Genomic DNA, 27748 nt, shown 5'->3' on the forward strand with positions numbered 1-27748 from the left:
CCGGGTGTCAGCTGCTTATCGCAGCTGACATCCGGCACTATGTGCCAGGAGCGGTCACGGACTTTCAAAGATGATCGCGATGTGCCGGCGGTGCAGGGAAGCGCCGCGCAGGGAGGGGGCTCCCTGCGGGCTTCCCTGAGACCCCCGGAGCAACGCGATGTGATCGCGTTGCTGCGAGGGTCTCACCTCCCTCCCTGCTCCCTCCAGCCCCGGATCCAAGATGGCCGCGGATCCGGGTCCTGCAGGGAGGGAGGTGGCTTCACAGAGCCTGCTCAGGGCAGGCACTGTGAAGCCTGCAGCGCTGCATGTCAGATCAGTGATCTGACAGAGTGCTGTGCAAACTGTCAGATCACTGATCTGTGATGTCCCCCCCTGGGACAAAGTAAAAAAAAAAAATTCCAAATGTGTAAAAAAAATTAAAAAAAATATTCCAAAATAATGAAAAAAAAAAAAAAATATTATTCCCATAAATACATTTCTTCATCTAAATAAAAAAAAAAACCAATAAAAGTACACATATTTAGTATCGCCGCGTCCGTAACGACCCGACCTATAAAACTGTCCCACTAGTTAACCCCTTCAGTAAACACCGTAAGAAAGAAAAAAAAAAAACGAGGCAAAAAACAACGCTTTATTATCATACCGCCGAACAAAAAGTGGAATAACACGCGATCAAAAGGACAGATATAAATAACCATGGTACCGCTGAAAGCGTCATATTGTCCCGCAAAAAAAGAGCCGCCATACAGCATCATCAGCAAAAAAATAAAAAAGTTATAGTCCTGAGAATAAAGCGATGCAAAAATAATTATTTTTTCTGTAAAATAGTTTTTATCGTATAAAAGCGCCAAACCATAAAAAATGATATAAATGAGGTATCGCTGTAATCGTACTGACCCGAAGAATAAAACTGATTTATCAATTTTACCAAACGCGGAACGGTATAAACGCCTCCCCCAATAGAAATTCATGAATAGCTGGCTTTTGGTCATTCTTCCTCACAAAAATCGGAATAAAAAGCGATCAAAAAATGTCACGTGCCCAAAAATGTTTTCAATAAAAACGTCAACTCGTCCCGCAAAAAACAAGACCTCACATGACTCTGTGGACCAAAAATATGGAAAAATTATAGCTCTCAAAATGTGGTATTGCAAAAAATATTTTTTGCAATAAAAAGGGTCTTTCAGTGTGTGACGGCTGCCAATCATAAAAATCCGCTAAAAAACTCGCTATAAAAGTAAATCAAACCCCCCTTCATCACCCCCTTAGTTAGGGAAAAATTAAAAAAAATGTATTATTTCCATTTTCCCATTAGGGCTAGGGTTAGGGTTAGGGCTAGGGCTAGGGTTAGGGTTAGGGCTAGGGTTAGGGCTAGGGTTAGGGCTAGGGTTGGGGCTAGGGTTAGGGCTAGGGTTAGGGCTAGGGTTAGGGCTAGGGTTAGGGCTACAGTTAGGGTTGGGGCTAAAGTTAGGGTTAGGGTTTAGATTACATTTACAGTTGGGAATAGGGTTAGGGGTGTGTCAGGGTTAGAGGTGTGGTTAGGGTTACCGTTGGAATTAGGGTTAGGGGTGTGTTTAGATTAGGGTTTCAGTTATAATTGGGGGGTTTCCACTGTTTCGGCACATCAGGGGCTCTCCAAACACGACATGGCGTCCGATCTCAATTCCAGCCAATTCTGCGTTGAAAAAGTAAAACAGTGCTCCTTCCCTTCCGAGCTCTCCTGTGTGCCCAAACAGGGGTTTACCCCAACATATGGGGTATCAGCGTACTCAGGACAAATTGGACAACAACTTTTGTGGACCAATTTCTCCTGTTACCCTTGGGAAAATACAAAACTGGGGGCTAAAAAATAATTTTTGTGGGAAAACAAAAAGATTTTTTATTTTCACGGCTCTGCGTTATAAACTGTAGTGAAACACTTGGGGGTTCAAAGTTCTCACAACACATCTAGATAAGTTCATTGAGGGGTCTAGTTTCCAATATGGGGTCACTTGTGGGGGGTTTCTACTGTTTAGGTACATTAGGGGCTCTGCAAACGCAATGTGACGCCTGCAGACCATTCCATCTAAGTCTGCATTCCAAATGGCGCTCCTTCCCTTCCGAGCCCTCCCATGCGCCCAAACGGTGGTTCCCCCCCACATATGGGGTATCAGCGTACTCAGGACAAATTGGACAACAACTTTTGGGGTCCAATTTCTCCTGTTACCCTAGGGAAAATACAAAACTGGGGGCTAAAAAATAATTTTTGTGGGAAAAAAATTTTGTTTTATTTTTATGGCTCTGCATTATAAACTTCTGTGAAGCCCTTGGTGGGTCAAAGTGCTCACCACACATCCAGATAAGTTCCTTAGGGGGTCTACTTTCCAAAATGGTGTCACTTGTGGGGGGTTTCAAGGTTTAGGCACATCAGTGGCTCTCCAAACGCAACATGGTGTCCCATCTCAATTCCTGTCAATTTTGCATTGAAAAGTCAAACGGCGCTCCTTCCCTTCCGAGCTCTCCCATGCGCCCAAACAGTGGTTTACTGCCACATATGGGGTATCAGCATACTCGGGACAAATTGGACAACAACTTTTGAGGCCCAATTTCTTCTCTTACCCTTGGAAAAATAAAAAATTGGGGGCAAAAATATAATTTTTGTGAAAAAATATGATTTTTTATTTTTACGGTTCTGCATTATAAACTTCTGTGAAGCACTTGGTGGGTCAAAGTGCTCACCACACCTCTAGATAAGTTCCTTAGGGCAGAGGTCCCCAACTCCAGTCCTCAAGGCCCACCAACAGGTCATGTTTTCAGGATTTCTTTTGCATTGCACAGGTGAAGCAATTATTACCTGGGCAAGACTAAGGAAATCCTGAAAACATGACATGTTGGTGGGCCTTGAGGACTGGAGTTGGGGACCCCTGCCTTAGGGGGTCTACTTTCCAAAATGGTGTCACTTGTGGGGGGTTTCAATGTTTAGGCAAATCAGTGGCTCTCCAAACGCAACATGGCGTCCCATCTCAATTTCTGTCAATTTTGCATTGAAAAGTCAAACTGCGCTCCTTCCCTTCCGAGCTCTCCCATGCGCCCAAACAGTGGTTTACTGCCACATATGGGGTATCAGCGTACTCAGGACAAATTGGACAACAACTTTTGAGGTCCAATTTCTTCTCTTACCCTTGGAAAAATAAAAAATTGGGGGCAAAAATATAATTTTTGTGAAAAAATATGATTTTTTATTTTTACGGTTCTGCATTATAAACTTCTGTGAAGCACTTGGTGGGTCAAAGTGCTCACCACACATCCAGATAAGTTCCTTAGGGGGTCTACTTTCCAAAATGGTGTCACTTGTGGGGAGTTTCAATGTTTAGGCACATCAGTGGCTCTCCAAACGCAACATGGCGTCCCATCTCAATTCCTGTCAATTTTGCATTGAAAAGTCAAATAGCGCTCCTTCCCTTCCGAGCTCTCCCATGCGCCCAAACAGTGGTTTACTGCCACATATGGGGTATCAGCGTACTCCGGACAAATTGGACAACAACTTTTTGGGTCCAATTTCTCCTGTTACCCTTGGTAAAATAAAACAAATTGGAGCTGAAGTAAATTTTTTGTGTAAAAAAGTTTAAATGTTCATTTTTATTTAAACATTCCAAAAATTCCTATTAAACACCTGAAGGGTTAATAAACTTCTTGAATGTGGTTTTGAGCACCTTGAGGGGTGCAGTTTTTAGAATGGTGTCACACTTGGGCATTTTCTATCATATAGACCCCTCAAAATGACTTCAAATGAGACGTGGTCCCTAAAAAAAAATGGTGTTGTAAAAATGAGAAATTGATGGTCAACTTTTAACCCTTATAACTCCCTAACAAAAAAAAAAATTGGTTCCAAAATTATGCTGATGTAAAGGAGACATGTGGGAAATGTTACTTATTAAGTATTTTGTGTGACATATCTCTGTGATTTAATTGCATAAAAATTCAAAGTTTGAAAATTGCGAAATTTTCAAAATTTTCGCCAAATTTCCGTTTTTTTCACAAATAAACGCAGGTACTATCAAAGAAATTTTACCACTATCATGAAGTACAATATGTCACGAGAAAACAATGTCAGAATCACCAGGATCCGTTGAAGCGTTTCGGAGTTATAACCTCATAAAGGGACAGTGGTCAGAATTGTAAAAATTGGCCTGGTCATTGACGTGCAAACCACCCTTGGGGGTAAAGGGGTTAAACGAGAGAGTTATGTGACACAAAATAGTCAATAAATAACATTACCCACATGTCTAATTTACATCAGCGCAATTTTGGAAACAAAATTTTTTTTGCTAGGAAGTTATAAGGGTTAAAAGCTGACCAGCGATTTCTCATTTTTACAGCAAAATTTACAAAAATATTTTTTTTTAGGGACCACCATACATTTGAAGTCAATTTGCGGGGTCTATATGGCTGAAAATACCCAAAAGTGACCATTCTAAAAACTGCACCCCTAAAGGTGCTCAAAACCACATTCAAGAAGTTTATTAACCATTCAGGTGCTTCACAGCAGCAGAAGGAACATGGAAGGAAAAAAATGAACATTTGACTTTTTAGTCACAAAAATGATCTTTTAGCAACAATTTTTTTTATTTTCCCAAGGGTAAAAAGAGAAACTGGACACCAAAAGTTATTGTACAATTTGTCCCGAGTACGCCGATACCCCATATGTGGGGGGGAACTACTGTTTGGGCGCACGACAATGCTCGGAAGGGAAGGAGCGCCATTTGACTTTTTCAATGAAAAATTGGCTCCTATCTTTAGCGGACACATGTCGCGTTTGGAGAGCCCCTGTGTGCGTAAACATTGGAGCTCCCCCACAAGTGACCCGATTTTGGAAACTAGACCCCCAAGGAACTTATCTAGATGCATAGTGAGCACTTTGAACCCCCAGGTGCTTCACAAATTGATCCGTAAAAATGGAAAAGTACTTTTTTTTTTTTCACAAAAAATTTCTTTTAGCCTCAATTTGTTTATTTCCACATGGGCAACAGGATAGGAGAAATTGCCCAATAAATTTTAGGATCCATCTTGAGTACACGGATACCTCACCTGTGGGGGTAAACCACTGTTTGGGCACATGGCAGAGCTCGGAAGGGAAGGAGCGCCATTTGACTTTTTGAATGAAAAATTAGCTCCAATCGTTAGCGGACACCATGTCGCGTTTGGAGAGCCCCTGTGTGCCTAAACATTTGAGCTCCCCCACATGTGACCCCATTTTGGAAACTAGACCTCCCATGGAACTAACCTAGACGTGCGGTGACCACTTTAAACCCCCAAGTGCTTCACAGAAGTTTATAACGCAGAGCCGTGAAAATAAAAAATCATTTTTCTTTCCTCAAAATGATGTTTTAGCAAGCAATTTTTTAATTTTCACAAGAGTAACAGGAGAAATTGGACCCCAAAAGTTGTTGTCCAGTTTGTCCTGAGCACGCTGATACCCCATATGTGGGGGGGGGAGGGAAACCACTGTTTGGGCACACGTCGGGGCTCAGAAGGGAAGTAGTGACGTTTTGGAATGCAGACTTTGATGGAATGGTCTGCTGGCATCATGTTACGTTTGCAGTGCCACTGATGTGCCTAAACAGTAGAAACCCCCCACAAGTGACCCCACTTTGAAAACTAGACCCCCCAAGGAACTTTTCTAGATATGTGGTGAGCACTTTAAACCCCCAAGTGCTTCACAGAAGTTTACAACGCAGAGCCGTGAAAATAAAAAAATAATTTTTCTTTCCTCAAAATGATGTTTTAGCAAGCAATTTTTTATTTTCACAAGGGTAACAGGAGAAATTGGACCCCAATAGTTGTTTCCCAGTTTGCACTGAGTATGCTGGTAACCCATATGTGGGGGTAAACCACTGTTTTGGCGCACGTCGGGGCTCGGGAGGGAGCACCATTTGACTTTTTGAACGCAAGATTGGCTGGAATCAATGGTGGCGCCATGTTGAGTTTGGAGACCCCTGATGTGCCTAAACAGTGGAAACCCCTCAATTCTAACTCCAGCACTAACCCCAACACACCCCTAACCCTAATCTCAACTCTAGCCATAACCCTAATCAGAACCCTAACCCCAACACACCCCTAACCACAGCCCTAACCCCATCACACCCCTAATCCTAATCCGAACACTAACCCTAATCCAAACCCTAACCCCAACACACCCCTAACCACAACCCTAACCCCAACACACCCCTAACCATAACCCTAACCACAAGCCTAATCTTAACCCCATTTCCAACCCTAGCTTTAATTCCAACCCTAACCCTAAGGCTATGTGCCCACGTTGCGGATTCGTGTGAGATTTTTCCGCACCATTTTTGAAAAATCTGCGGGTAAAAGGCACTGCGTTTTACCTGCGGATTTACCGTGGATTTCCAGTGTTTTTTGTGCAGATTTCACCTGCGGATTCCTATTGAGGAACAGGTGTAAAATGCTGCGGAATCCGCACAAAGATGCTGCGGAAAATACAACACAGCGTTCCTGCGCGGTATTTTCCGCACCATGGGCACAGCGGATTTGGTTTTCCATAGGTTTACATGGTACTGTAAACCTGATGGAAAACTGCTACGAATCCGCAGCAGCCAATCCGTTGCGGATCCGAGGCCAAATCCGCACCGTGTGCACATAGCCTAATTCTAAGGGTATGTGCACACGATGCGGAAAACGCTGCGGAAACAGCGTTTCTGCCGCTGCGGGTCTGCAGCAGTTTCCCATGAGTTTACAAAAAACGCTGCGCACATGCTGCGGAAAAAACTGCGCGGAAACGCAGGAGTTTACATTCCACACATTTCACTTCTTTCTGCGGATTCCGCAGCGGTTTTACAACTGCTCCAATAGAAAACCGCAGTGAAATCACCAGAAAAACCGCTGCGGAAAAATCCACAGAGGACCAGAATACGTGTGCACATTCCCTAACCCTAACCCTAGTTCTAACTTTCTAACTGTAGTGGAAAAAAAAATGTCTTTATTTTATTATTGTTCCTACATATGGGTGGTGACAAAGGGGGGGGGGTTCATTTACTTTTTTTTTTATTTTGATCACTGTGATAAAACCTATCACAGTGATCAAAATGTACATGGAACGAATCTGCCAGACGGCAGATTCGGCGGGCGCAGAGCACGGGGGGTGGCATAGGAGCTCGGGTGGAGCGGACAGGACGACGGGGGAGCGGAGCACAGGACGGACCACAGATCGGAGGACTGGGGGGAGATCGGTGGGGTGGGGGGCACATCAGTGTTTCCAGCCATGGCAGATGATATTGCAGCATCGGCCATGGCTGGATTGTAATATTTCACCAGTTTTTTAGGTGAAATATTACAAATCGCTCTGATTGGCAGTTTTACTTTCAACAGCCAATCAGAGCGATCGTAGCCACGGGGGGGTGGGGAGTGGGGGGGGGGGGGGTGAAGCCACCCCCCCTGGGCTTAAGTACCACTCCCCCTGTCCCTGCAGATCGGGTGAAATTGGAGTTAACCCTTTCACCCGATCTGCAGGGACGCGATCATTCTGTGACACAGCATATGCGTCACAGGTCTGATTGGCACCGACTTTCATGACGCATACGCTGTGTCACAGGTCGGGAAGGGGTTAAAAACAGGGGTGGCACATGTTAAGGAGCTGAAACTCCTAAACCCTTCATCCAATTTTAATGTGGATACCCTCAAATGAAAGCTGAAAGTCCGATCTTCAACTGCATCTGAATTGTTTTGTTTAAAATTTATTGTGGTAATGTCTATAACCAAAATTAGAAAAATGTTGTCTCTGTCCAAATATATATAGACCTAACTGTATATATTTTCACATTCAAATGGTTAAATAAATTTATACATCTGAAATTTGGTTTGTCAACTTTTTTCAAAACCAATCATGTTTTTACTTGAATCCCATCAATGAAAATAGATACCATTTAGGTGTTGTGGTAGATTGGCTCACTCAGACGTACACAGATGTAGACACGGGAACACTGTCTCTAAGATCTTCACTGGTTTATTATATATGCGGCATAAACCATGGTGAAGCAAAAACAAGCAAGGCCTTCTGGGCAAAAACAAGATAAAACAAAGTGGTAGCAGGGATCCGCCAGCTCAGGGTTAGCAAAACACACGGTTCAGGTTAGCACAAACTTCTCCGCAGTTAGCCTCTCCAGACACACTGAACACTGAATGCGTCAGGAGGTTAACTATTTAAAACACAAAACGACCCCTGGGGTCGAGATATGGTGAACAACCTCCTACCCACTCTATGGTTGTCCACGAAAACCCAGCCCCTCAAATGGCTCTCAATACAGTGCGCTGGAGCAAATGTCTGGTTTTGAAATCACTGAAGCTAATAGCCTCAGTGAAACATATCTCCCCTCCAACAATTTGCCAGTAACTGTCACATATTCCCCCCTCCCCCTGTTTAAAGCTGGGGGTTTTGGCAACTTCATTCACTAAGAAGGGAAGTCTGGACAGAGCACCTGCATTACCATGCAGTTTCACTGGCCTATGCTCCACGTGGAAACTGAAGTCCTGGAGAGCCAGAAACCACCTAGTCACCTGGGCATTCTTCCAGTTTCTTCCCTCATCCATCTCAGGGGTGCATGGTCTGACACTAACCTGAACTTCCGGCCTAACCGGTAGTACCTTAGCGTGTCAATTGCCTATTTGATGGCCAAGCACTCTTTCCCTGATGGTGTAGTTTTTCTCACAGGCAGAGTTTTCTGCTTAAGTATAGGATGTTCCTCCCCATTTACTTCCTGGGGCAACATGGCCCCCAACCCGACCTCTGAGGTGTTCGTCTGGACCACGAATTCCCTACTGAAGTCAGGTACGACTGGCCGCTTACACAAGGCGAGCTTCAACTCCTGGAATGCCATCTCTGCTTCAGAGGACCATGTGGCCATTAACATCTTTGTGCACCTAAGAAGATCAGTCGGGGGGGGGGGAGGTCATCATTGTGAAATTTTGGATTGCCTCTACTTTATTTGCGGCCTGATTTCGCACCTTCCAACTATATAGCCTCTTTCCTCATGGTGCACTTCTTTGGGTTTATGGTAAACACTGTATTCCTCAGCATATTCAGTACCGCCTGGACCTTCTGTAGATGACTTCCCCCAATCTAAGCTGAAGATCACGATGTCGTCCAGATAAGCCGTGGCATACTTTTTGTGAGAGGCTAGGATCCAATCCATGGCCCTCTGAAACGTAGCTAGGGCTCCCTGCAGACCAAACACAATCCTGGTGTATTGAAAGCACCCATCAGGTGTAAAGAAGGCCATCTTCTTCTTGGCACTTGGAGACGGGAGAATTTGCCAGTACCCTTTTGTTAGGTCCAAGGTGGTGATATACCTGGCTGACCCTAGTCTCTCAATGAGCTCTTCGACACAGGGCACTGGATGTGTGTCGAACTTGGGACACCTCGTTCAGCTTCCTGTAGACATTACAGGAACACCATGCTGCATCTGACTTCTGCACAAGGACAATGCGGCTTTGACTCCTTTATGATGGCCAGACTTTCTCCTCAACTCCTTGAAGATCACCTTGCAGCAAGCTTTGAGAATCTGACATGGCTTTTGAATAACCATCACATGCAGTTCCATCAGGATTTCATGTACCACAACCTGCGTACAACCTGGCAACTCTGAAAACAGGATCCGGTTCCGCTGAAGCAGTTCTCGGCACTGTTGCTTCTGGGTCGGTGACAGTGTCTCTGCCACTGTGACATCCTTGACCCTGGCTTCAGGATTGGCTCCTCGCTTCCACCGGATCCCTGTCTCGCCATGGTTTGAGCAGGTTAATGTGGTACACCTGGAATGGCTTTCTTCTCCCTGGCTGGTGGACCTTGTATTTCACGTCACTCAACTTTTCGACCACATCGTATTGCTCTTGCCACTTTGCCAGGAACTTACTTTCCACCATGGGGATCAACACCAATTCCCGGTATCCAGGGCTAAACTGTCTCAGTATTGCCGACTGATTGTAGACCAATGCCTGGGCCTCTTGTGCTTGAAGGAGGCTCTCTCTCACAATCGGCATCACCCTTGCGATCATGTCCAGCATCTGGGGCACATGCTCGATGACACTTCGGTAAGGTATTACCTCGGCTTACCAGGTCTGCTTTGCAATGTCCAGAAGTACCCGAGAGTGCCGACCGTATAGCAGCTCGAACGTTGAAATCCCCATAGTGGCCTGTGGCCTTTTTAATGGAGAACAGTAGGTACGGTAGGAGGTAATCCCAGTGTCGGCCACCCTTTTTGATGACCACCTTCAACACAGATTTTAAGGTCTTATTTAACCTCTCCACCAGGCCGTCCATCTGCGGATGGTACACCGACGTCTGGAGTTGGGTAATCTGGAGAGCCTTACACAACTCGCCTCATCACTTTGTACTTAAAAGTAGTTCCTTGGTCCATCAAGGAGAAAATATGGACTAGCTCTCGCGCTATACTCCTGGCAGAGGAGTTTCTCCGTGGTACTGTCTCTGGGTACCGTGTTGCATAGTCCATTACCACCAGGATGTATTGGTGACACCTGGTGGACTTAACTAAGGGCCCGATAAGTGTCAAGGCAACCCAGTCAAATGGGACTCCTATTATAGGCAATGGCACTAGAGGACTGCGGAAGTGGGATACGGGAGCAGTTAGCTGACGGGTAGGGCAGGATCAGAAGAAATTAATCTCCCGGTGAGACACAGGCCAGTAGAACCTCTGAAGGACCCGATCCCGAGTTTTTGTCTACTCCCAGATGCCCACCCAAGACATGAGAATGGGCCAGATCTAATAATCTAAGCCTATAGGGACCTGACTCAAACAACTGCTCTACCCAATCCCCTCTTGGTTTAGTGACATGATAAAGCAGCTCATTTAAAGTAAAATACAGAAACCTGGAATCTGCCCCAGCTCTTGAGCAACCCAATTTATCACAGTCACATTATCAAAAGCCCCTTTCAATGTAAAATCTTCCATTTGGGCAGAGCCAAAATTCTCCCCAGAAACCCCCAAGTCAGGAATCTCATCCTCATGGGCCACTGTCATCACCAAGGAAACACAGGGAGAACTCATCTGCCTCCGACTGCAATGGGGATTCTTCATGGTTTGACCAGCTCCTGTCTGTTAGTGGGCACTCTTGTCTTTTCCCAAAAGTCCCAGAACAGGCTAAAGTCTCACCCGATTATCATTGTAGTCTTTGGCTACCTCGAACTCATGGGATTCAGTAGATGGTTCGTTTTTATCATAACACTGGCAACGGGATAGTCCTTGGCGCCTCCGTGGATACAGCGTATGCCCATGTGTTTCCCTGGGATCAACTGGTGGGGGAGTGTGGCCCATACCAGGGTCACTAAATTGCCAAATCCAAGAATCCTGACACCAGTACTTCATTTATTTTCATGGTAAATGCCTGCGGCCCCTCACTGAGTTTATAGTCCACACTGCAGGCGGGATAGTCATAGTATGAACATCGTCTCTCTAGACTGCAGTCTATCTGTGCGCAAGACATAAGACACCGGGCGGCTATTTGTCCAGGACTGTGACATCTCCAGCAGAGTAAGTCTTTACCTGTGGCCCTTGGAAACCCTTTGGGACCTTGGACTTCCCCCAGTGGTGGGAATCTCTTGAGATTTGGTTGCTTCTGGGTACCCCAGTATGAGGTTCTAACATCACTTGGCTTCCTTAAGGACCTGTCGTCACCCTGGTACTTTTCTACTAGGCCAAACAGGTCGTCTTAATTTCTGGGGTCACTCTGGGCAACCCATTTCTGTGCCGGCCTTGAAAAGGAGTGGATAAACCTGTCCATTACGACCCGCCCTACCATCTGGGCTGGGGGACTCCATCTGCAACCACTTCTGTACCAGATGTAGCAAATTGAACATTTGGGAGCGAGCGGGTTTATCACCATAATACGCCCAGTGGTGGAGCCTTTGTGCTCGGACAAACATTGTCATCCCTGAGCGTGCTAGTATCTCAGTTTTTAGTTTGGCATATTCCTGGACACCTTGTAAGGCCAAGTCATAATAAATCTTCTGGGGCTCGCCAGTTTGACAGGGGGCCAGCGCCTCTACCAACTGCTACGGCGGCAGCTTTTTCCCTCTCTGTCACCCTTTTAAACGCCGTTAAAAAGGCTACCACATCATTGCCCAGGGTCATTTTTTTGCATCGCCCGTCTTACTGTTTTACGTGAGGGAGGGGCTGCCAGCCTAACACAAACCACCTCTGCCAGCAAGTCAATCTGCTGCTGCTGTTGCAGCTGTTGTACAAGAAGGTTACTGAGCTCTTGTTGTGACAGCTGTTGCTGCTGTAACTGGTACTGTTGCACCAGATGTTTAATCAGGTCCTACATTTTGCCGGACGTTGTTTGCTGGCTTGTGGACATGAAGTACCCCTCTGAACACAGTGTGCTGGAGCACACTTCTGGGTTTCAAATCACTGAAGCCAATAAGCCTCAGTGAAACGTATCTCCCCTCCAGCACTTTGCCAGTGTCTTTTTCACAGTGTACATATAGTTTTGCCAACTTTTATTGCACTTTTTTTTTTTTCTTTAAGGGAGGTGGGGTGACAGAAAAAAGCAATTCTGGCTTTTTGATATTTTAACTCATAACGTTGGGCAGGGCAGCACAGTGGCGCAGTGGTTAGCACTGCAGCCTTGCAGCGCTGGGGTCCTGGGTTCTAATCCCACCCAGGACAACATCTGCAAAGAGTTTGTATGTTCTCTCCGTGTTTGCGTGGGTTTACTCCGGGCACTCCGGTTTCCTCCCACATTCCAAAGACATACTGATAGAGATTCTAGATTGTGAGCCCCATTGGGACAGTGATGATAATGTGTGCAAAACTGTAAAGCGCTGCGGAATATGTTAGCGCTATATAAAAATGAAGATTATTATTATTATAACGTTTACAGATTGGGTTAATTAAATTTACATTTAGATAGATCACATTTTTATGAACATGGGGTGTAATTTCAATTTTTATTTCTTTTATTTTACATATTTTGTTATATTTAAAACGCATCGATGGGAGCCAGCATATGCTCAAACTGTCTTTGATATTATTTAAATGCCACTGTTAGAGCCTGACGGCGACGTTTAAATAGTTATTATTGGCAGACAGAACTTAGCTCCAACCCAGATCTGATAGACTGATGCCGACTATTTAAAACAACCGGAATCAGCCGCATTTGGAGGGAGCTCAGCTCCCAAGTCCCCCTACATGTGGTCACCTCAGCGTGGAAGTATAATTACGCCCACATGGGCGAAGAAGGGGACGATGAATGTTGTACAATAGAGTAGGTTGGCACCATATAAGCAGCAGGAAAACAAATTAGCAAGTTCATGAACACTGATCACTAAAAACATGAGCAATTATCAAAAGGAACAATTAAGCAAAATTATTTTTCAATTAAAGAGCCAGTTATAAATAAATCCCTATAACTGTATGGCTGAAGGTAACAAAGCAATCTTGTATACCCAATTCAAACATTAGGCAAATGTTTTGAGATATTGCAAAAAGAGCACCTTTCGTGTTATATTCAGGATGAGTAACATCATAAACTTACAGGGCAGTGGGGACTGCAGATTAATCAGTACATTATATTTTGCATTATATCTGCTGATATGGATTCCCCTTACTGGCATATTATCTGAACATCCCTACATCTACAATAAGTAATAATTGAGTATACTGAAAGATTGACACTTATGCAATTCTTTAGTACGGTATATTTTTGTAGGATTCCAAAATGTGAACCTGCACTCTTATTTGTCTAACAGGTCCCCCATACCCAATGTAAAGTGTTATCTACAAATTACCTGAAAAGATGTGAAAAATAGATGAAAAGACAAGGAGGGGGGATAAAACATAGGATATTAGGTGCCCACTGTATTTCAGTCCTTGTTTCTGTGTGATCAGTAGAATCACAGTGTGCTGTGCGCTGATCTGCTTTGTGAACTATATTTAGTGTGGGTTGATGAGCAGAGCTGGACTAATCGTTAGCGGGGCTGATCTCATTCTTTGAGACTTAAAGCAATAATATAAAATATTCCAACAATTGGCTTTATCTGATCCTTGTGTTCCAGCAAAAAGGGAATACATATCCAATTAAATTAAAAAAATATTAAATATAACAAGTGACAACCCAATCTTTTAACAGAAGAGGTTTATCTTCAGGGACAATGTAATGCTACATGGCAGCTATTTAAATCAATGGCCATCCGTGTAATGCAAGGATAGGTTGGGTTAGCTGGAGCAGCTGAGATTTCTTGTTCATAGAGAAAGGTCAGGAGCACCCTCTATGATGTCCATATGCTCTAGCAGCAGGAAGTGCAGGAATACAGACACAGCCATCGTTTCTGTACTAATTATACCAGTAGTGTAACCTGAAGCTCGTGGACCCCAATACAAAATCTACAAAGGGGCCCACAACTACTTTGGGATTAAATAGTATCTGTCTTATTATATAGGCCAAAGGGACCCATTGGAACACTCTTGACTCCAGGAACCAGGTGTTACTGCAACTTCTGCAACCATATTAGTTACTCCTCTGGATCTATGCACCTAGAAAGTGACAAGGTGAGCTTCACAATAAAGCTGAACACAGTCATCTAAAAGAAGAAAACATTTCATGAGAATCTGACAAATGCTACCACTTCCTATCCCTCCCCAATCATTTTCTAATTCCTCACCAAATAAAATGTATCTATCATGTATCTAAATGGCACCCGCAAAAAACGAGACCTCACATAACACTATGCTGCCCGACAAATCTACCTGTCTCCCAGCTACTCCCCTATGCCAAACCCTTCACTGGCTTCCTATTGTCCAGAGACTCCAGTTCAAAACCCTTACAATGACATACAAAGCCATCCACACCCTGTCTCCTCCATACATCTGTGACATGGTCTCCCGGTACTTACCTACACGCAACCTTCGATCCTCTCAAGATCTCCTTCTCTACTCTCATCTTATCTCTTCTTCCCACAACCGCATCCAAGACTTCTCCCGTGCTTCTCCCATACTCTGGAACTCTCTACCCAAACACATCAGACTCTCGCCTATCATAGAAACCTTCAAAAAGTACCTGAATACTCACCTCTTCCGACAAACCTACAGCCCGCAGTGATCCTCAACCTACTGAACCGTCACACGACCAGCTCTACCCTCTCCTAGTGTATCCTCACCCATCCCCTGCAGATTGTGAGCACTCGCGGCAGGGTCGTCCCTCCTTCTGTACCTGTTCATGCATTGTTATTGCTCAGGTTTATTGCATTTTTCTGTATTTGCCCCCTTTTCACATGTAAAGCGCCATGGATTAAATGGCGCTATAAAAAATATTCATAAAAACGTATCATTGGATAACCCCTTCACGACATGTGCTGTACTAGTACGGCGCATGTCGTGTCTCCCCCTTTGATGTGGGCTCCAGCTGACATGTGCACGCAATAGCGGCAGGTGGAATTGCGATCCACCTGCCGCTATTAACTAGTTAAATGCCGCTGTCAAACGCTGGGAATCAGATGCCTTTCTGGGAATCAGATGCCTGAATTTAATCAGACTGGGTTAACAAACAGTAAAATACATTAGGTAGGTAATAAATGACTACCTTTTAAAATACTGTATATACTCGAGTATAAGCCGAGATTTTCAGCCCATTTTTTAAGGCTGAAAGTGCCTCTCTCGGCTTATACTCGAGTCATTGTCCCAGGGAGGTCGGCGGGGAAGGGGGAGCGGCGGCTGTGACATACTCACCTGCTCCTGGCGCTGTCCCAGCATCTCGGGGCGCTGACGGCTTCTTCCATTGTTGAGCGGTCACGTGGTACTGCTCATTACAGTAATGAATATGGACCCGACTCCACTCCCATAGGGGAGGAGCCGCATATTCATTACTGTAATGAGCGGTAACCGCTCAACGCAGGAAGAAGCTGCCGGAACCCAGAGACCGGAGATTCAGGGACCGCGCCAGGAGCAGGTGAGTATAATGGGGAGGGGGAGAACTGCGCGATATTCACCTGTCCTCGATCCGTCTTCCATGTCTTCTGCAGTGATGCTCAGGTCAGAGGGTACAATGACGTGATTAGTGCACGCCCTCTGCTTGAGCTTCAGTGCAGAGGACACGGAAGACACAGCGGCGCCGGAACGAGGACCGGTGAGTATTGCAAGTGCCGGGGGCCTGAGCGACGAGAGGTATGTCTTTTTTTTTTTTAATCACAGCAACAGCATATGGGACAAATATCTCTTTGGAGCATCTTATGGGGCCATATTCAACGTTTGTGCAGCACTATATGGGGCAAATATCTCTATGGAGCTTCTTATGGGGCCATAATCAACATTTGTGCAGCATTATATTGGGCAAATGTCTCTATGTAGCATCTCATGGGGCCCTTATTAACCTTTATGCAGTACTGTATGTGGCAAATGTGTCTATGGAGCAGCTTATGGGGCCATTATTAACCTTTGTGCAGCATTATATGGGTCATATTTTAATATGGAGCATCTAATGGGGCCCATCATGAACTGTATGGAGCATTATATGGGGCTCCTGATTCAATATGGATATTCAAAAACTTAACCTACTGATATCGCAATTAATTTCACTTTTATTGGTACCTATTTTTATTTTTTACATTTACCGGTAGCTGCTGCATTTTCCACCCTAGGCTTATACTCGAGTCATTAAGTTTTCCCAGTTTTTTGTGGCAAAATTGGGGGGTCAGCTTATACTCGGGTCGGCTTATACTCGAGTATATACGGTATTAGGAAACTCTGTTTTAGCCTCTGCAGGCTTACAGACAGGTCTACTGATCTGTGTATCTAAGGTAAGGTTTCCATACATCCAGACATCGGTATCAATTTTTTTTATTGCCTCAAGTAATATCTAATCTCCAACAGGCACAAGGCTTTTGCACTGGTTTCTACTACAAAATTAGTGAGCTACAATGAAAAGCACAACATTTAGCATTTTCTGATCCAGCTCATTAAGGGTATATGACCACAATCAGGGAGAGCAGTGTTTTGGATGCAGTTCACCTGTGCTGCGATCTACATTACAAGCACAGTGGATGGGATTTATAGGAATCCCATGTCCAATATGCTTCTATTTACAGCTGCGTAAACTCGCCCAAGCCGCAGCATGTAATTGTCTGCAGCGGAGACGTTAGTCTCCGCTGTGTGGTTTCGCCCATAGCCATTCTTTAGATGCGGTAAAACCGCATGGTTCAGTGAACACATGAGGATTTAACTGAGATTAGAATGCAATGTTTTGGACTCCAAAACGCTGCTATTTCCTGATTGTGAGCATATAGCCTAAAAGGGTCAGCACTATCTGAGGCATTGGATGAATGTGAACAATCTCACAGAAAACTAATCTGGAGGAGAAAAAAAGATGGATGACGATGTGTGAAAATGAGGCCTAAACCATAATGTAACACTGTGCAGCCAACTACCACCTACCATTGGCATCCTGTACTCCAGTCAACGCTCCAACAGCAGCTGCAGTCTCCCCTGACAAAACGATCTGTCCTCCTCCTTGTAGAGTGGCCTCTGCCAACGTTGCTACTGCATGAGCCGCTGCCTCGCTATAATTAGACAATCAACACAGAAAAAACACACAACACCATTAAATAAGCCCTTCTACATATAGGAAAGCTACAGCTCTGCAAACAAAACAGCAAACCCTGCACACGAACATAGGTTTTCATTAGGCCAAGAAAGACACCAGTAAAGGCCGATAGTGAAAATAGTGTGTGATCTGCAAGCAGGATATTACAGACGATGGGGAGTTGATCACATTGATTTAGAATTTTTGTGGGAAAATTTCAGTAAATCCCTGCTGTTTGTATACATGAGTCCAGTGGGCGGTTCTTTCCAGAGATAGATGTCAATCACCGAGTAGGACCGCCCACTTGAATCATATGGATACAAACACTAGGGATTTCAATGCATAAAATACAAGTTATACTGAATCTTTTCCCACAAACGTATATATAATTCTGCTCAGCTTCTCCTGCCCTATGCCATGCAGTCCACACGTCAGACAGGTGTGATAGGTTCCCTATAAAGGGCTTTTCAGCTTATAAAAATGACAACATATGGGTAGAATAGGCCATCACTTCAGTATCAACAGGAGCAGGACCTTGCTGTAATATAGAATATTGGCATCCCAAAACACCAACTGACATATTTTAAAAAAAAAAAACGTAAGTAATTACCAAAAGTAGTGTAACAACCCTGCCGGCAACATTGCATGGCCACCCATCCCCCACATGCCTTCCACACCAACTTACTCAATACTCCGGGCCATGCTGTGTGCCTTATGTCTCCTGCTTGCGCTTTGCTTTCTTCCTGGCTGTGTGCTTAGAGTGGCGGCCCCAGCACTTCCTGATTCTTGTAGTGTCAGTGTGCACCTTCCTAAGGTGTTGCCAGCCAATTGCCAAGAGGCCTCGAGTACTTAAGGCATTCCCACCCCTAGGGAAATGCCTGAGCAACTTACTTCCTCAGTCAGCGTCTTGTTGCTGAGGTGACAGGTCCTGTCCTGCTATTACTCTTGTGTCAGCCACCCAGTGGGGCTTCGTACCCTGGTCTGAATCTTTGTTCCTTGCCTTGTTCCGTTCCCTGTCTGATCTTAAAGGGCCACTGTCACCCCCCTCCAGCCGTTATAAACTAAAAGAGCCCCCTTTTGCAGCAGTAATGCTGCATTCTAACAAGGTGGCTCTTTTAGTTTTTGGTGCAGTTATTGCCAAAATAAAGCATTTTATAATTTCGCCAAAATACCTTTCTTTAGACAGGGAGGCAGGTCTTAACCCCCCTGCTGCAAACGCCACACTGCCGTCACTCAGAATCTTTTTTGGCGCCGGGCGCCGCCCCCTCCATGCTGTTTTCCAATGAAATCCGGCGCCTGCGCTGTTTAGTACTGGCTGAGGCAGGCGCAGTCTGCAAGACTGCATGTGAGGTCAGACGGCCAGAGCTCACTGCGCCTGCTCCAGACAGTACTAAACAGTGCAGGCGCTGGATTTCATTGGAAAACAGTGTGGAGGGGGCGGCGCCGAAGAACATTTGAGTGACGGCAGTGTGGCGTTTGCAGCAGGGGGGTTAAGACCTGCCTCCCTGTCTAAAGAAAGGTATTTTGGCGAAATTATAAAACGCTTTATTTTGGCAATAACTGCACCAAAAACTAAAAGAGCCACCTTGTTAGAATACAGCATTACTGCTGCACAAGGTGGCTCTTTTAGTTTATAACGGCTGGAGGGGGTGACAGTGGCCTTTAATCCTATTCCTGTGTCGCTCGTATCCCTGTCAGTAGCCTTTCCTATTCCGCTGCGTTTTCCCTTGTGTTCTCTCTTTCCTGTTCTGCTGCACACCTTGCAGCTCTGCTCTCGTCCTGCAGTCCAACTCTGCGGCTCCACCCTGCTCCGCTCCTTGCAGTTCCATCCAGCACTGCTCCTTGCGGTTCGGCTCCTTGCGGTTCCGCCCTGCTCCGCTCCTTGCGGTTCTGCTCTACTCTCGCTTTGCACCTCGTGGGCCTTTGTCCTTACTGTCTGAACAGGTCCCTACCTGTTCTCATATATCACTCATACCTGTCCGTGTTTCTGTCCTCCCTGAATCAGTCCCTGCTCCTCTAGTGTGTATCGGTCTCTACCTGATCCCGTATATCACTCTCGCCTGCCTGTGTCTCTGCCGTGCCTGCCTGCCAGTGTCTCTGCCATGCCTGCTAGTGTTCCGTCCCCCAGTGGGATCAGCAACCACAATCAGACACCGCCCTGGAGTGGCACCTGGCAGCTACCTGCCGCACAAGCCTGACGGCACCATCAGAGGCTCCAGTGAACACCAAGGTAGCTGCTTAGTCACGCCCCTTCCAGGGTATTCTGGTTTGTGGAACAGTGGGGCCACAACCCCCACACTCGCGCCAACAAGTCAGGGCGCGAGCGTAACAAGTAGATTCTTTAGTTTCCACTGGACCCCTCACTACATTTAAAGGAATGACTGTTGCCACAGTCTGCATACAATGTAATGGACAGCTTTCATAGCTTACTCTTGCTATATATACACATACTCTCGCGAGACCGCTAAGTCATCTGGGTAATTTCGCAATGCATCTCTGGGAACGGAAGCTGGTGGTGGACGTCGGAAGGTGAGAATGGCACCATTTTTTATTATCTTTTTTTTAATTATTTTTAACATTATATCTTTTTACTATTGATGCTGCACAGGCAGCATCAATAGTAAAAAGTTCGTCACACAGGGTTAATAGCAGCGTTAACGGACAGCGCTGCGGGCGCTGACTAGGGGGGTAGTATGGAGGGGGCACTGACTGCAGGAGAGTAGGGAACGGCCATTTCGCGACCAATCAGCGACACGTGATTTCCGTGACAGACAGATAGACAGACAAACAGACAGAAATGCCCCTGATTGATATATCTCAATCATGTGATTTTCAGAATTCTACATTTCCTTCTTGGTGATGTATTTGCAATGTTAAGGACAGTAGTTAATAACTGAAAAAAAATTTGAAAGTTTAAAAACAAAATTATTTTTGTAACAATTTTCTAGTGTGTATTTTTCTGTAAATAGAGCTGTATTTTCTGTGTGGCGAGAGTTTTATTGCAATTAATTTGTGTTATACATGTTCTTTGCATTTTTTTCTTTTTATAGGCAGATGTTAAGACTGAAAAATGACATTTTTAGGGGTTTTTTAATCTTTGATTTTATATTTTGATAACTGACTTTTACAGAAGCAGTGATACCAAAAATGTTTTTTTTTTTTTTAATTGTGTAAATTGGAAAGATAAGAATTTAAAATTTTTAAAAAACTTTTATTGTTTTAGTCTTTTCAGGGGGCTTGAACCTGCGATCGCCTGACTAGTTTTACTACATACTGTGATCAGTTTGTGGTTGATCTTTACAGGAGTACCCAAATAACGATGGGGGCCATGGCATAATCCACTGATGTCCAGAGATTGTGGTGTGGGGGTGGAGGAAAGCAATGCGAGCTGGTGTGCACACTGATAAACAATATTAAAATGCCACTGTCTTATTATCATTAGCATTTAAATGGTTAACAGCAGCAGTCAGCTCAGCGCCAGCTGTTAGACTGATGCTGGACATGTAACATTTTCTACCTCAACAGGAGGTAGCTCAGCTACAGCGCCCTCTCCACATGCGGTGACTCCATACATTGTTGTCATTTAGCGATAAGGGGTCAATAAGAAAAAATAATACCATTTGATCGTGATAGGCAATAATGCACATTTTTCTACACTTCACGGACACAAAACCATATTGCAGCAAGATTTTTTTTTTTTTTTTTTTAGAAAATTCAGCCGTCCCTCCCCTCCCTTCTATAAGAGTACCCTCTGCTGTTATAACACTACATGGTACATTTCCCAATTTTAGTAGGTTGCCATTTGTGCTGAAGATTTCTTAACATTTGGTTCATGGTAATTTCTCTAAACAAACAGAGAAAATATAATAAATGAATGAATGAATAAGAAAACACAAACGTCTACCCAATTGACAATATATGAATCTTGGAAAGCTCTGGAGAGGGGCACAAGCACACACAAAATACGGCAATAACAGTCAAGTAAAGGATAAGTATGAGTGATGGTAGTGAGCACAACATCTTTATAATTGTGGGGAGCCGCTGCTGCCCCGTGGCTGGAGGAAATGGCTCCTCCAGATGTATAATTGCAAATATGGCAACTGTCATGTTTAGGTGGGCTGCGCAGCGGGAATGAAGAGCCTTGCGATTCCAAATAGATTTGTATTAATTCCAATGCGTTTCTGCACCAGAACGGCACCTTTCTCAAAAGTCTAAAAAACCAAGTGTGCAGGGTACAACTGGAGGCTTTAAATAAAATAGGATTTCTCCAAGAATCATGAGGAAAGCCCCTAAAGAGGAGGAAGTCAATGAAGAAAAAAAAAGTGTTAACAGAGAGGGTGAAGTGGTTAATAAAGTGCATAAAAAAATATATAGGGAAGGAGAATGAGTCGGGAAGAAAGTTAACCCTCCGTCACATACAATATTCGGACTAACGAGTTCACATACAATGTGCCTGTCAGGCGCCTGCTGGAAAAATACCTATAATATCTAATGTTTGCAATTTCAGTGCTCTAAAAGTGATCAGTGACCTTCATAGGGATGTAATAAAAGAGACTACACATAATCAGTTGCAAAAAAAAACATTTACTTAACATAAAACTAATAACTATGAAATACAAACTTTTCAAAACTCCCGCCAAATAGTCCCCAGTTCGACTCTCTCAAAAAAATGTACAAAGAAAATTTTTGAACACAAACTTAATTTTAAGGTACCTTAAGTACTATTAAAAACATATTCAATCAGAAGTAGATGCTGAGGTTTCCCCAGAAAAGTCACACTTGCAGAGCAAATAGCAAGAATTACACACCATTTTTGCATGTGTCAGGCAAATTGCTTTATGACATTTGAGACATTCATAATTTGAAAGCCTTCTGGTTCCGCTTTCCGTTTGGCAGGTGGTGCATCTCCTTTTGTGAGGTGGTGCAGATGGTGACTTTTCACCATCATCTTCTGGGCGGAACCTTTTGAGCTGAACTTGAAGGCGAGAGGGGATACCGATTGTTTTCACGCTTCTCCTGCGTAGCTCTCCAAGTACTAGTTCATGGGCCAATTTTTTCAGATACAATCGTCTATGGAGTGGTTCAAGCTTGTTTTCAAGATAAATTACTTGTGAATTTATACCACCCAAATTCAACATAGCAAAAAATATGACCATTGGCCAGCGTTTGATGTTTCTGCTGACGTTGAAAGTGGAGCACATCTGATCTGCTGTATCCACACCCCCTTTGGTGGCATTGTAAAATGTAATTATCTCCGTTTTTTTTTTCTGCCCCAGTCCCAGGATCGATGGCAGCATCATCATGAAGTGTTGATAGAAGAAGTACGATTTTTTTGGCATGTGGTACATAGGAAACTAAAGCCTTTCCATTATGGAATGCAAACATACTGCTGTACTGTTGTCTCTCTTTCACACTTACAAACTGTGGCGGCAATTCCCTTTTGTTTTTTCTTACAGTTCCCACATATGACAGCTTCTGAATTTTCAGATAATCAATCAGATCACAACTTGTAAACCAATTGTCAGCTGTAATATTGCGACCCGATCCAAATAAGGGTTCAGCCAGTCTTTTTACAACATTAATGGGTTTGTTGCTCACACAGTAAGGACCTTCTGGTTGTTTTCCTGCATAAACTTCCAGGTTGTAAGTGTAGGTCTTACTGGCATCAACAAGGGCATAAATTTTTATTCCATATTTGTTTGGCTTTGATGGAATATATTGACGAAAGGCACATCTACCACGAAAACCAGGGAGCATTTCGTCAATAGTGAGATTCTCTCCAGGGTAATAACTTTGTTTACAGTTTACAACAAATCTTTGAAATATATCACGAATTGGAGCAAGTCGGTCATGTGTTTTGCGTTCGGTTCGGGTAGTTCTGTCGTCAAACCGAAGGCAACGAATTCGAATCTTGAATCTGTTTATGGACATAACAAGGCTAAATTTTTCAACTCCATCCCCATCTTTACCCCAAAGTTCCTCCAAACTTTGTCTATTTGCCCTATAAGCTCCTGCAAGGTACAGTAATCCAAAAAAAGCACGCAGTTCTATTTCATCTGTGGGCTTGATGGTTCTGTTGCAGATGTACTTGTCCTTTATAATGTCTATATATTGGTTGGTATATGTGACAACAGAGTCCAGAATGTCATCTGTACATATACTGTTCCAGCATTCAACTGCAGTTTTTGCATTACGTGCAGTTCCTATTACTGCAGGAAGGTGAGTAATAATGTTTAAAGGTTCCCTACGTTTTTTCTGGAATGGCTTCTTGTTCCATTTAGTATTTTTATCTTTTCCAATATAATATGATCCAACTTCTTCATCCTCACCATTGTCACCATCTTGCTCTGTTTCAGAATCCAGGACACATTCTTCCACCTCATCATGAGAATCAATCTCACTTTCCTCTCCTAAATCCTCATTCAGTGTGAGGTCTCTATCATCTAACAGCATGTTTGTTACTTCCTCAACATCAAGTTGTTTGGATAAATTGTACATTTTCCTCTCCATTTCAGCAGATAATCTGAAGCAAGAGAAGGAATATGTTAGGGAACTACTGTATATGCCTGAGCAGCACACTTTCTTTTATAAAATCTCCCTTATTTCTATGAAATATCCTCACATTTTGTGCTATACATTCATAAAACAAGCTAAATAAACTATTGTGATGAATAAAAACATAAAATACCAACCTTACTGAATGTGACGTATTCACATACAATGAGCCTGAGAGATCTGTGCAGCTATATCCTCTCCCCTGAAGCTCTGAAATCCAACTGTGATATCAGGTTTCACAGACCTTCAAGAGACAGGAGACTACATGGAGGGAGGGGGTTTCCTCACAATCTGGTGAGGAAGGAGAAATGAAAGTAAAAGAGAAGCGCCTGTCAGATCAGTTGTATGTGACGGAGGGTTAAAGGATGATCAGGCAGCTTGATATATAGAGAAGTGTGACAGAAAGATGTGAATGTTAAGAATTGTGAAAGGAAATAAGTGGAAGAAGTAAATAGAACTACTTATTAACCCCTTAAGCCCCGAGGGTGGTTTGCACGTTAATGACCGGGCCAATTTTTACAATTCTGACCACTGTCCCTTTATGAGGTTATAACTCTGGAACGCTTCAACGGATCTTGGCGATTCTGACATTGTTTTCTCGTGACATATTGTACTTCATTTTAGTAGTAACATTTATTCGATATAACTTGCGTTTATTTGTGAAAAAAACGGAAATTTGGCGAAAATTTAGAAAGTTTCGCAATTTTCCAACTTTAAATTTTTATGCCCTTAAATCACAGAGATATCTCACGCAAAATACTTAATAAGTAACATTTCCCACATGTCTACTTTACATCAGCACAATTTTGGAACCAAAATTTTTTTTTGTTAGGGAGTTATAAGGGTTAAAAGTTGACCAGCAATTTCTCATTTTTACAACACCATTTTTTTTTAGGGACCACATCTCATTTGATGTCATTTTGAGGGGTCTATATGATAGAAAATACCCAAGTGTGAGACCATTCTAAAAACTGCACCCCTCAAGGTGCTCAAAACCACATTCAAGAAGTTTATTAACCCTTCAGGGGTTTCACAGGAATTTTTGGAATGTTTAAATAAGAATGAATATTTAACTTTTTTTCACACAAAATTTATTTCAGCTCCAATTTGTTTTATTTTACCAAGGGTAACAGGATAAAATGGATGCCAAACATTGTTGTACAATCTGTACTGAGTACGCTGATAGCCCATATGTGGGAGTAAACCACTGTTTGGGCGCATGGCAGAGCTCGGAAGGGAAGGAGCGCCATTTGACTTTTAAATGCAAAATTGACAGGAATTGAGATGGGACACCATGTTGCGTTTGGAGAGCCACTGATGTGCCTAAACATTGAAACCCCCCCACAAGTGACACCATTTTGGAAAGTAGACACCCTAAGGAACTTATCTAGATGTGTGGTGACCACTTTGACCCACCAATTGCTTCACAGAAGTTTATAATGCAGAGCCGTAAAAATAAAAAATCATATTTTTTCACAAAAATGATCTTTTCGCCCCCAATTTTTTATTTTCCCAAGAGTAAGAGAAGAAATTGGACCTCAAAAATTGTTGGCCAATTTGTCCTGAGTACGCTGATACCCCATATATGGGTGTAAACCATTGTTTGGGCGTATGGCAGAGCTCGGAAGGGAAGGAGCGCCATTTGACTTTTCAATGCAAAATTGACTGGAATTGAGATGGGACGCCATGTTGCGTTTGGAGAGCCCCTGATGTGCCTAAACATTGGAACCCCTCACAAGTGACACCATTTTGAAAAGTAGACCCCTTAAGGAACTTATCTAGATGTGTGGTGAGCACTTTGACCCAACAAGTGCTTCACAGAAGTTTATAATGCAGAGCCGTAAAAATAAAAAATCTTATTTTTTCACAAAAATGATCTTTTCGCCCCCAATTTTTTATTTTCCCAAGGGTAAGAGAAGAAATTAGACCACAAAAGTTGTTGTGCAATTTGTCCTGAGTGCGACGATACCCCATATGTGGGGGTAAACCACTTTTTGGGTGCATAGCAGAGCTCGGAAGGGAAGGAGCGCCATTTGACTTTTCAATGCAAAATTGACTGGAATTAAGTTGGGACGCCATGTTGGTTTGGAGAGCCCCTGATGTGCCTAAACATTAAAACCCCCCACAAGTGACACCATTTTGGAAACTAGACCCCATAAGGAACTTATCTAGATGTGTTTTGAGAGCTTTGAACCCCCAAATGTTTCACTACAGTTTATAACGCAGAGCCGTTAAAATAATTTTTTTTTTTTTTTCGCAAAAATTATTTTTTAGCCCCCAGTTTTGTATTTTCACAAGGGTAACATAATAAATTGGACCCCAAAAGTTGTTGTCCAATTTGTCCTGAGTACGCTGATACCCCATATGTGGGGGGGAACCACTGTTTGGGCGCATGGCAGAGCTCGGAAGGGAAGGAGCGCCATTTGGAATGCAGACTTAGATGGATTGGTCTGCAGGAGTCACGTTGCATTTGCAGAGCCCCTGATGTACCCAAACAGTACAAACCCCCCACAAGTGACCCCATATTAGAAACTAGACCTCCCAAGGAAGTTATCTAGATGTGTTGTGAGAACTTTGAACCCCTAAGTGTTTCACTACAGTTTATAACGCAGAGCCGTGAAAATAAAAATTCTTTTTTTTTTTCACAAAAATGATTTTTTAGCCCCCAGCTTTGTATTTTTACAAGGGTAACAGAATAAATTGGACCCCAAAAGTTGTTGTTCAATTTGTCCTGAGTACGCTGATACCCCGTATGTGGGGGGGGAACCACTGTTTGGGCGCATGGCAGAGCTCGGAAGGGAAGGAGCGCCATTTGGAATGCAGACTTAGATGGATTGGTCTGCAGGCGTCACGTTGCATTTGCAGAGCCCCTGATGTACCCAAACAGTAGAAACCACCCACAAGTGACCCCATATTGAAACTAGACCTCCCATGGAACTTATCTAGATGTGTTGTGAAAACTTTGAACCCCCAAGTGTTTCACTACAGTTTACAACGCAGAGCCGTGAAAATAAAAAATCCTTTTTTTTCCCACAAAAATGATTTTTAGCCCCCCAAATTTTTATTTTCCCAAGGATAACAAGAGAACTTGGACCCAAAAAGTTGTTGTCCAATTTGTCTCGAGTACGATGATACCCCATATGTTGGGGTAAACCCCTGTTTGGGCGCACGGGAGAGCTCGGAAGTGAAGGAGCACTGTTTTACTTTTTCAATGCAGAATTGGCTGGAATTGAGATCGGACGCCATGTCGCGTTTGGAGAGCCCCTGATGTGTCTAAACAGTGGAAACCCCCAATTATAACTGAAACCCTAATCCAAACGCACCCCTAACCCTAATCCCAACTGTAACCCTAACCACACACCTAACCCTGACACACCCCTAATTCTAATCCCAACCCTAATCCCAACCGTAAATGTAATACAAACCCTAACCCTAACCCTAATGGGAAAATGGAAATAAATACATTTTTTTTAATTTTATTATTTTTCCCTAAGGCTAGGTTCACATTGCGTTAGGGAAATCCGTTTAGCACTAGCGGATTGCGCTAACGCAATGTCTTTTTAGGTGTCGTGTTTAGTGGTCGCGTTAACGTCCCCGCTCTGGAAGATCG

At 43.7% G+C, this 27748-nt stretch overlaps 1 protein-coding gene across 2 annotated transcripts in view; it reads right to left on the bottom strand.

The window, feature by feature from the left end:
• Positions 1 to 27748, bottom strand: part of NRF1 (nuclear respiratory factor 1) — a 135501-nt gene that overhangs the window by 15793 nt on the left and 91960 nt on the right. For both annotated transcript variants that reach the window (XM_069765397.1, XM_069765396.1), the window contains one exon: positions 17436 to 17560. In XM_069765397.1, the coding sequence (XP_069621498.1) occupies positions 17436 to 17560 (125 nt within the window). The remainder of the gene's footprint in view (positions 1 to 17435; positions 17561 to 27748) is intronic.

Source organism: Ranitomeya imitator, chromosome 4 (genome assembly GCF_032444005.1).
Source record: "Ranitomeya imitator isolate aRanImi1 chromosome 4, aRanImi1.pri, whole genome shotgun sequence".
In the NCBI taxonomy this organism is placed as follows: Eukaryota; Metazoa; Chordata; class Amphibia; order Anura; family Dendrobatidae; genus Ranitomeya; species Ranitomeya imitator.